Raw genomic sequence first — 14,168 nt, forward strand, 5'->3', positions numbered from 1 at the left:
AGCACACTTGCCCGCGAAAGGCAAAGGTCCCGAGTTTGAGTCTCGGCCCCGCACACAGTTTTAATGATAGTGTGTGTGTGTGTGTGTGTGTGTGTGTGTGTGTGTGTGTGTGTGTAAGAGAGAGAGAGAGAGCACCATACCCATACCAGTGGTAACGTTCATCTGACAAGCCAGAGACTGAGTGAACGCCATGACTGTGTGGCACATATGAACAGCAATAAATCACCTTGTTCAGTCAAAAACAGTAATGTCATTCAAGAAGAATATTGCCAGTATAATGCTCCAGTACTGATTTCATCCCATTGCTGAATTTATGGAGAGCAATTTAAGTCACATGTAACTTTAATTTTGTTCACAATGTCATAATCTTGTATATTATGGAAGACAACTTAGAATTAATCCTTTTGTTGATAGTTTTACTTTGTCCTCTACTGTACATATATATCTAAAAATAGAGATCACTGCTTAAAGACTACTGCTCTGAAGATATGAATATTCTGTCTTCTACAGTCCATGTATATTTTATTTTAAATCATTGTACCAATGAGATAAATGCTTGTGTGATTCTTGAAATTTTTCCAGTGTAAAGAGTGTTCCATGAAGTATCAGGATTTCAGCTGGATTATGTCAACTTCTTGCCATGATATTTTAGCTGAATGGTTGTCAGCTGAAATATCGTGGCAAGAAGTCAACATATTCCGGCTACAAACCTGAAACTTCATGGAATAGGCAAATGTTTCTTCAACCATTGCTACTTAGCTTGTATCCCATATCATTAACACCATTTTGTCCCTCTTTGCTTCCTGAAGGAGCAGGGAGCCTTGTCCCTCTTTCATCCCTGAAGCAGAAACCTATACCTCTGCAAGCTAAGTGGAATTCCCTTATTATTTTAAAAGAGTTCATTGGCAGTAGTAAGAATTGCACCTCCTGAAGGTATGTGTTTAAACTTTCTCAAGGTAAACAGAGAAATACAAGTGCAGCAAGGAAGAACATCCTGCATCTTTTGTCCCTACCAATCCATGGTTTGGTAGCACTTTTTTCACTCCCCATTTATTCCGATAAAGAAATTTTGAAGACTTTTGAAAGTTAAAGATTCATCCCAGTCCCCGAACCTTTCTGGCAGTCAGTTCTACTTTAATTATTATTGTGTCAGGAAGTAAATGGCAGCTCTTCCTCTGCCTTAATTGTTACTGATACTCATTTTTGAGTAAACCTTGTAAGGGTAACAATGTCTCAGTGAATCTTATCACTGATATCCTTTCTCTCTGAATTTTAATCCCACTCTTGAATCAATCTTTTATCTCTGTCATTGTTCCTTTAATCTCTGTCATCGTTTCCTTGATGTCTAGATTGAGCAGTAGGGGCAAAAAACTGCATTCCTCTCTTGCATCCTTTTTACTTCAAAGACTTAGTTCTTAGTCTTCAATTCTTATTTTTGCCTTTTGGTTCTTGTACATATTACATATTATCCATCTTTCCCTGTAGCTTAATCCTATTTATCTAAGAATTTCAAATATCTTGCACCATTTTACATTGTTGAATACTTTTTCCAGACTGACACATCCTATGAATATGTCTTATTTTTTCTTAAGTCACAATGTCAAAAGTGCCTCTCTGGTTCCTTTACCTTTTTGAATCATCATCCAGCAGATGCTCAGTTTTCTTTCCATCTCTTCCATATATCATTATTGTCAGAAACTTGGGTGTATGAGCTGTTAATGTGATTGTGCAATAGTCTCACATTTATCTTCCCTTGCTGTCTTCAGCAATGTGTGCACGGTATTATTCCAAAAATCAGATGGTGTGTGTCCAGTCTTATAGATTCTACATACCAACTTGACGAGTCATTTGGTTACCACTTCCAACAAGGAGTTCCGAAATTCCAGAGGAATGTGATCTGTTCCACATTGTGATTGTAAAATATGTAAGATATATAGTCAGTTTATTGTAGTCAATCCCCAAGCTCAAACTCAGCGAACAAAGTTGTCAATACACAAATGTCCACTTGTATGATGTATCATTTCTTATAAGTAAAGAAGTTAATTCTCATTGCTTGAATGGAGTGTATTCTGTACAATCAAAAGTTTTCCATAATGGTAGAAATATTGCTAAAATATTACGTGCAGTCTTTGGAGACATGTGATATACTGGTCAAAATACAGTTATTGTATTATTACTGGAAGTTACATTAAATCCAAAAGCCAATGGTTGAATTTACTTTCTATCTTGTTAATCTGTTTTTTCCTCTATCTCAGTGACTGAATGAAGATTAAACATAGATATAAACCCAAGTGCACTGACAGTAGCAGTTTCTACATCCATCAGTGTATCATTAAATATGCAGCACTTCCTTGGTGAAAGCAGCAACTGAACCAAATGTTTGTCCCTTACTCCCTGGCACACAAATGATATTCCATACCTTTGCATCAATATTTACCTGTTAATAACAAATAGGCCTGCACGTTGGCCGAGATCTGTCATAATAACTAATCACACACACTGTCGGGAAAACCAGTTGTCTTTTATGATGGGAGTTCAATTATACATACCAATGCAAGGTTTACGATTCTGAGGTGGGGGAGGGGGTGGCACCGGCCGGTAGTTGCTGTTGGGGCTGGAGCCAGAGCCGGACTTGATACTGTCAGAGGTAGAGGAGCGAGAGCGCAGGTTCACGGGGGACTCACCTCCAGCATAGCTGGGTGGCCTTGACCGTGTCTTCTTCTCCGGAGTTATTGAGCCATTCTGAGGACGACAAAACAATATGTGATTATCTCAGGCAGTACATCACCGTAAAGCTATACTTATATATCTAGACTTTTCTGTGGAAATAGAACATCATCTCAATCCTGAGACCCAGGGTATAGTGGTGTGTGTGTGTGTGTGTGTGTGTGTGTGTGTGTGTGTGTGTGTGTGTGTGTTTGTTTGTTTTGGTTGAGTTCACTAGTATTAACTCCACCTTCAAAACATTTAGTGCAATTTCTAGCAGTTTATGAGGAAGGTAATGATTACTGTGGCACTTATGCTCCTTATTACAACATGCACTAATACTGATAACACAGAGAAAAAAATATGTAATTCTGCCAATACAGCGGGAACAAAATTCAAACATTAAAAACAAAAAAGCCGTTGGGAAAAAAATAAACCTATGCATATCATTAAAATTGACAGTGTAGCTGTTTTCTGAATACCACTGTGTATAGACTTAACAAGGGTATTAGCTGCAAAGATGAAAGTTTATATCTTAATGTGTTGTTGCCTTTTGGTTACTATCTCACAAAATCTGAATTCTACAATTTCTAGAAAATAACTTCCATGTTCATTCACCATAAATTTCCATTTCTACAAACCTGGTAAAAAATGAAACTACAGAAAAATGCATTACCAGATCACAGAAATTGAATGCAGCAGCAGTTTAATATACCATAAGGTAACAGTAAAACTTCAAGATTTCAGAATAAGGTCCGTGGGCATGCTCAGATGGGCTAACAGTTAAGGCAATTGGTCATGACTAGCAGGAAATTCAATTTTGAATGCTGGTCTAGCACAAAATTTCAGTTGTCACTACATAATCAATAATAATAATAATAATAATAATAATAATAATAATAATAATTAGAGCTGGGGTTTCTCATGCACTACCAAATTGTAAAACATGCGTGCATTCATGCAGTATCATGTCATTAAACATGTCTAATGAGGCATCAAAAGAAAAAAAAATATAAAGGAAAAAAGGAAACCCCACAATCAGGCACTGAAGCCTACATGACAGTTCACCAACTGCTATGTTATCCTCCATTATTCATCATTGAAACAGAAAAAAAATTTATGATATGAAATTCAATTCTATATTTATTCCTATTTTTCTTCAAAAACAGTACGCAGCAAACAATTTCTCCAAATTGTCTTCACTTTGGCTCATGTGTTTATCTGACAGAACATTTCTGTACATAGAAAATGACCTTTCTATGTCACAAGAAGAGACATGTGCAACAATTTCTTACTAAGTCAGATAAAGCTGAAATCATTTTGCATTTTTGCCACAAAATATTTTTTGTCAACTTCATATACTCAAAATCAGGATCTGATCCAATAATATTGTTCATTTTATCTTTTACTGCAACATCTACTTCTCTGTTTTCCAATTTCTTCAGTAATTGATAGAGATTTCTTCAGTTCCCTGTGGCTTCCAGCTTTGTTACTGCTACAGACATATGCACAAAATTTGATATGATGCAAATCAGGTCTTGGTTAAATCTGTTTTCTTGAATTCCACTTCTGTATCTTTAATGCAAGCTGCTCTAATGGCATCAAAAGTGTGTATGACTCAAAGCCAGAGGAAAAAAAATTAAGGGGCAATAACCCACGACTTTTCAATAGACTGAAGCAAACAGATGGTAACTTCAATTAATTTGTGGTAATTTATGGTCTCTTACTGATGTGACATCGTCAAAATTATCACTGTCAAGGATCACAGAATTTTCCAGGTACCTCATCTGATCAACACAGGTTGTAGTGGCTAAGCTAAATGTGCCAGTAAATCTTTAAATGCAGGAACATGGACAAATACTTCCAAGAATACCTTCAACAGGAAACAAGTCAGCATATGACTTAATTAATAATGTCAGAATGATCAATTCTTTGTATTTTGTGCACCTATTTACCTTGTCTGTGGAGAATATCAGCTTACTCACATTATAAAGTTTCAGTAGTACTCTTTCAGCTACAAAATGTAACACACATGTTGAACAAATAACACGCGATAGGATATAGTAAAATATTTTAATTGCTTTTCCGGCCTTCAGCGTATGTGGGGCAGCATCGCTTAACAACAATAGGACCTGTTTCTTATTGAGATTCATTGGTACAAAGTATATTGACTTCTAATATGCTGAACTAGGGCACTTGAGCTCACTACGAAATTTACAAAATTTGCAAAATGAGGCACGTTCTATTCTTCTGGCACAGTTCACATAAAAAACTTCACTAAAGGTGGTATCATGTGAATTATTACAATATATATATAAAAACAAAGATGAGGTGACATACCGAACAAAAGCACTGGCAGGTCGATAGACACACAAACAAACACAAACATACACACAAAATTCAAGCTTTCGCAACAAACTGTTGCCTCATCAGGACAGAGGGAAGGAGAGGGGAAGACGAAAGGAAGTGGGTTTTAAGGGAGAGGGTAAGGAGTCATTCCAATCCCGGGAGCAGAAAGACTTACCTTAGGGGGAAAAAAGGACAGGTATACACTCGTACACACGCACATATCCATCCACACATACAGACACAAGCAGACATATTTAAAGACAAAGAGTTTGGGCAGAGATGTCAGTCGAGGCAGAAGTGTAGAGGCAAAGAAGTTGTTGAACGACAGGTGAGGTATGAGTGGCGGCAACTTGAAATTAGCGGAGATTGAGGCCTGGCGGATGACGAGAAGAGAGGATATACTGAAGGGCAAGTTCCCATCTCCAGAGTTCGGATAGTTTGGTGTTGGTGGGAAGTATCCAGATAACCCGGACGGTGTAACACTGTGCCAAGATGTGCTGGCTGTGCACCAAGGCATGTTTAGCCACAGGGTGATCCTCATTACCAACAAACACTGTCTGCCTGTGTCCATTCATGCGAATGGACAGTTTGTTGCTGGTCATTCCCACATAGAATGCATCACAGTGTAGGCAGGTCAGTTGGTAAATCACGTGGGTGCTTTCACACGTGGCTCTGCCTCTGATCGTGTACACCTTCCGGGTTACAGGACTGGAGTAGGTGGTGGTGGGAGGGTGCATGGGACAGGTTTTGCATCGGGGGCGGTTACAAGGATAGGAGCCAGAGGGTAGGGAAGGTGGTTTGGGGATTTCATAGGGATGAACTAACAGGTTACGAAGGTTAGGTGGACGGCGGAAAGACACTCTTGGCGGAGTGGGGAGGATTTCATGAAGGATGGATCTCATTTCAGGGCAGGATTTGAGGAAGTCGTATCCCTGCTGGAGAGCCACATTCAGAGTCTGGTCCAGTCCCGGAAAGTATCCTGTCACAAGTGGGGCACTTTTGTGGTTCTTCTGTGGGGGATTCTGGGTTTGAGGGGACGAGGAAGTGGCTCTGGTTATTTGCTTCTGTACCAGGTCGGGAGGGTAGTTGCGGGATGCGAAAGCTGTTTTCAGGTTGTTGGTGTAATGATTCAGGGATTCCGGACTGGAGCAGATTCGTTTGCCACGAAGACCTAGGCTGTAGGGAAGGGACCGTTTGATGTGGAATGGGTGGCAGCTGTCATAATGGAGGTACTGTTGCTTGTTGGTGGGTTTGATGTGGACGGACGTGTGAAGTTGGCCATTGGACAGGTGGAGGTCAAGCCACTTTCCTTGACGTTGACCTCCACCTGTCCAATGGCCAACTTCACACGTCCGTCCACATCAAACCCACCAACAAGCAACAGTACCTCCATTATGACAGCTGCCACCCATTCCACATCAAACGGTCCCTTCCCTACAGCCTAGGTCTTCGTGGCAAACGAATCTGCTCCAGTCCGGAATCCCTGAATCATTACACCAACAACCTGAAAACAGCTTTCGCATCCCGCAACTACCCTCCCGACCTGGTACAGAAGCAAATAACCAGAGCCACTTCCTCGTCCCCTCAAACCCAGAATCCCCCACAGAAGAACCACAAAAGTGCCCCACTTGTGACAGGATACTTTCCGGGACTGGACCAGACTCTGAATGTGGCTCTCCAGCAGGGATACGACTTCCTCAAATCCTGCCCTGAAATGAGATCCATCCTTCATGAAATCCTCCCCACTCCGCCAAGAGTGTCTTTCCGCCATCCACCTAACCTTCGTAACCTGTTAGTTCATCCCTATGAAATCCCCAAACCACCTTCCCTACCCTCTGGCTCCTATCCTTGTAACCGCCCCCGATGCAAAACCTGTCCCATGCACCCTCCCACCACCACCTACTCCAGTCCTGTAACCCGGAAGGTGTACACGATCAGAGGCAGAGCCACGTGTGAAAGCACCCACGTGATTTACCAACTGACCTGCCTACACTGTGATGCATTCTATGTGGGAATGACCAGCAACAAACTGTCCATTCGCATGAATGGACACAGGCAGACAGTGTTTGTTGGTAATGAGGATCACCCTGTGGCTAAACATGCCTTGGTGCACAGCCAGCACATCTTGGCACAGTGTTACACCGTCCGGGTTATCTGGATACTTCCCACCAACACCAACCTATCCGAACTCCGGAGATGGGAACTTGCCCTTCAGTATATCCTCTCTTCTCGTCATCCGCCAGGCCTCAATCTCCGCTAATTTCAAGTTGCCGCCACTCATACCTCACCTGTCGTTCAACAACTTCTTTGCCTCTACACTTCTGCCTCGACTGACATCTCTGCCCAAACTCTTTGTCTTTAAATATGTCTGCTTGTGTCTGTATGTGTGGATGGATATGTGCGTGTGTACGAGTGTATACCTGTCCTTTTTTCCCCCTAAGGTAAGTCTTTCCACTCCCGGGATTGGAATGACTCCTTACCCTCTCCCTTAAAACCCACTTCCTTTCGTCTTCCCCTCTCCTTCCCTCTGTTCTGATGAGGCAACAGTTTGTTGCGAAAGCTTGAATTTTGTGTGTATGTTTGTGTTTGTTTGTGTGTCTATCGACCTGCCAGCGCTTTTGTTCGGTAAGTCACCTCATCTTTGTTTTTATATATAAATTTTTCCCACGTGGAATGTTTCCTTCCATTATATTGAATTATTACAATATACGCACTGAGGTCAAAAAATGGTGTAAAATGCGTTATAAATGTTTAAATTCATGGAGCTATATCAATGAAATCTTAGAAATATGAATTCACTCTCCAAAAGACTAAACCATACAAACATGCTTGCAATATGCATTTGCATGGAAATCTAGGCCTTAATAATATTACGATTATCATTATAAATCTCCCTGTATTACCTTCCCTCACCTGTCTCCTTAGGATCTTTATTTATTTGTAATTTCCATTTTGTAACCAAGTTCAGGCCTCTTCTCTTACTATCATCAAGTCATTATAAGAAGTGCTCCAAAATTTTAAATATCAGATGGGTGCCTCTCCTGATACACAATGTGGAAAACTTCCTGCCCTACAACTCCTGTACACCTTATCTTTTCTTGTTCGAACAACTTATGGGAATACAGCTGGTGACATTTTCTGCAACTGCTGATATTTTCACTGGTGAAAACACTTATTAGTTTCAGGGCATTAATGCAATGAGATAGGGCTGTGCAAGGAAAATGAAACCCTCAGTAGGTCGGGATATGCCTACTAAGAAACAAAATATGGCATACGCATAAATATGTAAGACACTGTAAAAACTGCTACCACACAATCAAAGATGACCAATGTCAGAAGTTATCAATAGTGGATATTAATTACCAATGAGTGGGCAAGTAGTATTTGCTCTGCCCTTCTGTTGTTTGACAAGGGAGAGGGTAGGATTCCAAGCTGAATTGCAGCAAAAACTTCCATCTCTATTTATGAAGTCACTTGCTAATTTAATCTCCATTTGTTCTTTAATAAAATTATCACAATAGTTGGTTGTGCACTCCAGAATCTCTATTTGTTATACTCCATAGAGACCAGTATCAAGGCAATGTTCTGAAATAGCAGATTTGCCTTGCTGTTGTAAGCTCAACACACCGGTCCTCCACGATCCTGATGGCCTGTCCAATACATGACATGCCACAACTGCAAGGGATACAGTAGACATGGCATGACCAATAGGTGACATGCCACAACTGCAAGGGATACAGTAGACATGGCATGACCAATAGGGGACATGCCACAACTGCAAGGGATACAGTTGACATCACCTTACGCAAACTGTGACTGTAACTCTATATTTTCAAAGAATATGACCAACCCTGTTGGAAATGCTACCTGCATGGGGGCAGAAGGTCTGTAGACTTAGACGCCATCTTGCTATTTCATCACTCGCTCGATTCACCATTGGCCAACAGCACATTGCATATCCGATTTGTCTTTTACCACAACCATTGTGGCAAAACGTGACTCTTCAAGGTGGGATAGCTCAGCTGACAAACTCTCAGTGTCTTGGGCGACACTGGTCTCGTGGAACAGGGTATGAAGTACCATTACATGCTGAGATGGACAGCAACAATTGTCAGCCTAAAGATACAAATCAATGTGAGTTAGTTTCCTATAAATGGTACATCCCAAAGTACCTTCGATCTTCCTCCTGACCAGTACTTCAAGGAAGGGAAAACAGTTATCCTTTCCCAACACCATAGTGAAGTGAATATTTGGGTGGATTGAATTCAGATGCACTAAAAAGCTGTTCATATTTGCACTGCCACTCACAACACGCAGATTCTGACATGCACTTCCAGCTACTGGGATAATGCTACTAAGGAAGGAGTGGAGGTTATATTAGTAAGTAACCTTATAAATAGAGATGGAAGTTTTTGCTTAAATTCTGCTTGGAATCCTGCTCTCTCCCTGGAGACAGAGACAGACAGAGAGAGAGAGAGAGAGAGAGAGAGTGTGTGTGTGTGTGTGTGTGTGTGTGTGTGTGTGTGTGTCTCTTTCTTCATATGTCTTGCTCAGCACAGCCCTGCCTACCAAGGCTTTATGAAGATCAAGATGGTGGCTAGCAAGAGAGTTGCACAGCACACAACTCACTAGTTTACTCAATGTTTAAAGGTGTTCCACGACAGTGCCTCTGTTTTCAACCTCTGTAAATCTCATGTTGAGTGCTTCTAATGCAGTGCTACACTTCCATCTTTTACCCTCCTGCCTGTGTAGCATTAAAATAACAGTAAGATAATGAAAACCATGCAATGATTTCTCCATCCGTGGCGAAGGAGCCTAGCCGATCCTGGAAAAAACTGCCATGCCGCTTCCCCATGCCAACACATTTCGACGGGCTTGTCTGCACACTGGTGACAGCTGCGCTGCATCACTGTCTCATTGCATAGCCCCCTCTCATTGTATTTATGCCTTGTCATGCTAACCATCACTGATGCCACCTCCACAACAGTTCTTGAGAAAATCTAGTGCACCACAGAAATCAGTGTGAATGAGATCAGTATCCTAAAGAAGTCTGTTGCAAAAGCTGATGAGAAAGTGCATATATTTCAAAACAGATCACTGAAAGACCAACATGCAATTGAACAATACCTATTTGTAATAATCTTAAAGTGTTTGGAATATCATAAGAATCTTGTGAAAATACAGATGAAGTGGTTATCAGTACTGCTCGTGAAAAGCAGGCATACAGGTTTCAGGCTCAGATGGCAGATCCCACAAAACTAGGACTTATCATAATAAAATTCATGTCCTACTGGGAATGATCATAAGTCTTCAGGGCAAAGAAGAAACTAATGATGTCAGGAGTCACAATACAAGAGGACCTTGCATCCGACAGGATGAAAATATTGAACAGTGTGATTTCCCAGTTTAGCTTACAGAATGTGTGGATCATCGAAGGCAGAATAATCAAATCAGCTATAGAAAACTGAGTGCCAACACAAAACTTAAAGGCATAAACTGTGTGAGCCCAAAATGATTTTCTCTTTGTTAATACACATTTCATCTAGTATTCCTCCTTAGAGCACTTTATGTTGATAATTACTACTAATTATTAATTTACAGAATCATTTTTCATACTTTCAGTCCTCATATACTCTGAATTTCAGTATTTTCCTCATTATTCTCATAGTACTTTGATCCTGATTATCAATTTACTGTTAAACTATGATTTTATTAATTAGTAACATATTCTTGAATACAATGTTTATCTATTGTTCTCAACGTTTCCTTTTACATTATTATTTTTTGTTCCTGTTCAGTATAATTACTATTAGCACTGCATTACATTTTTATTCACTAATTACTCTGTAATCTTGCTTTATCCATTAAATTGAAGGATCTTTCTCTCTGCTTAACTCACATTCCCTTGACTATCATGCTCTGTGTTATGGCCAGCATACCCGACCTTGAATACCTCTTACCAGTTACCTATTTCTTTGGACCACTATCTGACTCATTGTGCATTGAGCACACTCCCTTGCCATACCCTTCACATTCCGCAATGCATCGAGCCTTGCCTGTTTCCAAGGCAACTTTTCTTCTTACTGGCCAGCTTATTGTGGAAGCAACTAAGATGATTCTATGTTACAACTCGCATACAGAAAAGAGCAGTCTTTAACAGACCACTTGCACAGTTTCACTGAATATTTCACTATCTCAGCTTTCATGTTGTACTCCTGATGGAGACATAGCTGAAGCAGAGTAGCTCATCGAACTCTGTAAGCCTTGACAGCTATGCTCCTTCAAAAGACAAGGGGATGGAGTGCCACTCATGTCCAAAAATTAGGACAAACAGACTAAATACATTTTTATTGAAATTATACCTACCAACAAAAATGTTTTATCTGTCTTATAAAAGCCACCCAAATTTGGCAGCTGCCTAGCTTTGAATCCATGCTCTCAGGGCTTGAATCTCTGTATGACCATGTACTTGTAGCTGGAGATACAGACATACATTTTCTATACAGCAGTATGTTCATTTCAAAAATCAGGTGTGTGCTTTCCTGCTCAAACCTTACACTGTTTCCATTTGGGCCAACTCACCATACAGCATATATGCACATGTTTATCAGCATCTGCAAGCAAATGTCCACACAGAGCACCCAGATCTTTGCATCTGGCAAGTCTCCCATGAGTGAAACACTCATGACTTATTTCAAAAAATGTCCAAAGAACCAACTACAATTGACAACTTTTAGGGATTTTAAGCACATGAATACATCTCAGCTTACAGTTGATATCTATGATATTTCTTGGCAGGCAATGACAGGAAATAACTTCAATATAAATTATGAAATATCTAATTTCACTGACAGACTTGTGGCGTAGAGCGCCATAAATATCGATATTTGTTCTGTGCGTAAGTGTGCTATCTTTGAAGAGAGGGCTTTGGGCAGGATGTTGGACGCTAACGGGAGTTAGCCTCCGGACTTGTATCTGTGTAGAAGCTAAGTGTGAATAAATCTGTATCTGAGTGAATTCTAGTTGTTTACCCACAACTATTCCATATCCTCTCACTGGTGACCCCGTTTTTGTGTAATACGCGTCTGAGTTACCGCCCGAAGGTTATTTACGCGCCTACCGCGTCGGGTTTCTCCGCGATCGCGAGGGCCTTTGTTCAGCTCCAGACAATGGCCTTTCAGCATTCACTGCCGCCCGGATTCCAGCAACATCTCTCCAGCACTCCAGCCGTCGTAGTGGACATGCCGCAAGAATCTTCGGAATCCTTCAGCCAGAACATGCAGTGGAATTCATCGAGTGCCGCCACTTTCTTCCAACCGCCAACGGTCGTGGACTCTGGCTTTGTTAGCCTGGACCTTCCCATGTGTTCTCCACAGAGTGTTGGTCGGAAGATTCCTACTCCTGTGTCGAACACACAATTCAATACAGTTCGTGGCGTCAAGCGAGGTTTTGCTACCTTGGAAAATCCAGTAGTAAATTCAAACTCGAATCAGTACCCGCCACGTGTGTATCCTTCCGCGCTGGCTAGTCAACAGGTGTTCAATGGCCGCCAAACAGAAAATATCACACCGAGTGTGCATCCTAGTGGACGTGTGTGGGATCCTTGTGTTGCTTCTAATCAAGTCAACAATTCTGTGCTGGACAGTAATTACTCTGACATCTACAACCAGCCCCACCACTCACGGTCGAGTGAATACCGTGTGCATAACGGACATTCACCTGCGTACTTAAGCACTTGTGGCTTCTCTCCGAGCTACCACGTCAATGAGAATGCACATTTTGACTACGATCCCCACACCGTTCGAGCGTCTGTCGCTTCTCAGCTGCCCCCCCCCCGGCGTCAAGTGAATTTCGCGATTCCCGCATTACGGGACGCCAATAATTCGGACTCGCAATCTTCTGCATGCTCTACTTCCGTCCGAAGTAATAGGCGCACCTCTGCAGTGCCGAATCTGCCGAAATTACCGGACTTCAAACCTGCTCAGCCGGAGTTCTGGTTTAACCTGGTTGAGCAAACATTCAATGTCTGTGCTTTGGACGACGACGCACGCTTCGCCTGCCTCATGAACCATCTTCACGACCGCGTCGATTTAATTTACGATCTGGTCAAAGCACCCCCCCTAGCAGAGAAGTATGCTGTGGCGAAACAGACAATACTGGAGCGCATCTCTAAAACCAGGAGAGAAAATGTGCGACAGCTCATCTACGGAGAGTGTCTCGGCGACAGGTCTCCGTCCCAGCTGTGGCGGTGCATCCGTCTTCTCGTCGATGAGCAAGTTATGCCTGATGACACACTCGCAGAAATCTGGACTGAAAAGCTGCCTTTGCCTGTCCAGACTGCAATCTCTGCGTATGAAGATAGGCCAGTAAATGAACGTTTACGCGCCGCTGACAGAGCATACTCTGCCAGCAACGTGAGCTCCGTGCACTGCATTCTGGACGTGACCGCATTAAGACGCTTTCTGACGCCACGCCCTGGTCTGGTGCTGCTAATAACAAGTTTGTTAAACTAGCTGCCCTGCCTGCACCTTCAACTCCCTGCAACGACAGTGCATCGGCCTCTGTGGAAAACTCTGGGGCACATACTCCGTCACCTAGCAACTACCCACAGGAGCACAGGCCCGCCCAACCTTACTGTTTCTTCCACGCGAGATTTGGGGAGCAAGCTCACAAATGCCAGTCACCATGTTCTTACCCAAACTCCAACCGCAGGTAGGCTATGGTGCCACCTCCTGCGATGTAAACAACGGGCACCATCCTACGTTGCACTCCGTTTCGGACAATAACAGTAAGTGTGGTCGAGTCTATGTTCGCGATTTACAATCAGGTGTATGTTTTCTGGTAGACACTGGCGCAGACGTCTCTTTGCTGCCGGTTCGCCTAGCAACCAATAAAGTGCAACCACACAAAACAGTACTTCGTGCAGTGAACTTGTCTACCCTACAGTGTTCGGGTTCCACTTTGTATACAGTGAAACTTTCGCCCGAGTGCAAGCTGGAGTGGACGTTTCTAGTGTCAACAATTGAAGAACCTATTCTCGGAATTGATTTCCTCAAGCACTATCAGTTGTCACTAGATTTTGTGCAAAATACTGTGTTTTACCCCCCCCCCCC

The 14,168-nt window shown here is 42.1% G+C and overlaps 1 protein-coding gene across 6 annotated transcripts in view; it reads right to left on the reverse strand.

Annotated features, from left to right (window-relative positions):
- LOC126464634 (arfGAP with SH3 domain, ANK repeat and PH domain-containing protein) overlaps positions 1-14,168 on the reverse strand; it is a 315,585-nt gene that overhangs the window by 53,392 nt on the left and 248,025 nt on the right. For 4 of the 6 annotated variants that reach the window (XM_050096249.1, XM_050096246.1, XM_050096247.1 and 1 more), the window contains exon 12: positions 2,550-2,742. In XM_050096249.1, the coding sequence (XP_049952206.1) occupies positions 2,550-2,742 (193 nt within the window). The remainder of the gene's footprint in view (positions 1-2,549; positions 2,743-14,168) is intronic. The other 2 variants (XM_050096250.1, XM_050096248.1) reach the window with 1 other exon arrangement.

Source organism: Schistocerca serialis, chromosome 1 (genome assembly GCF_023864345.2).
Source record: "Schistocerca serialis cubense isolate TAMUIC-IGC-003099 chromosome 1, iqSchSeri2.2, whole genome shotgun sequence".
NCBI classification, from domain to species: domain Eukaryota; kingdom Metazoa; phylum Arthropoda; class Insecta; order Orthoptera; family Acrididae; genus Schistocerca; species Schistocerca serialis.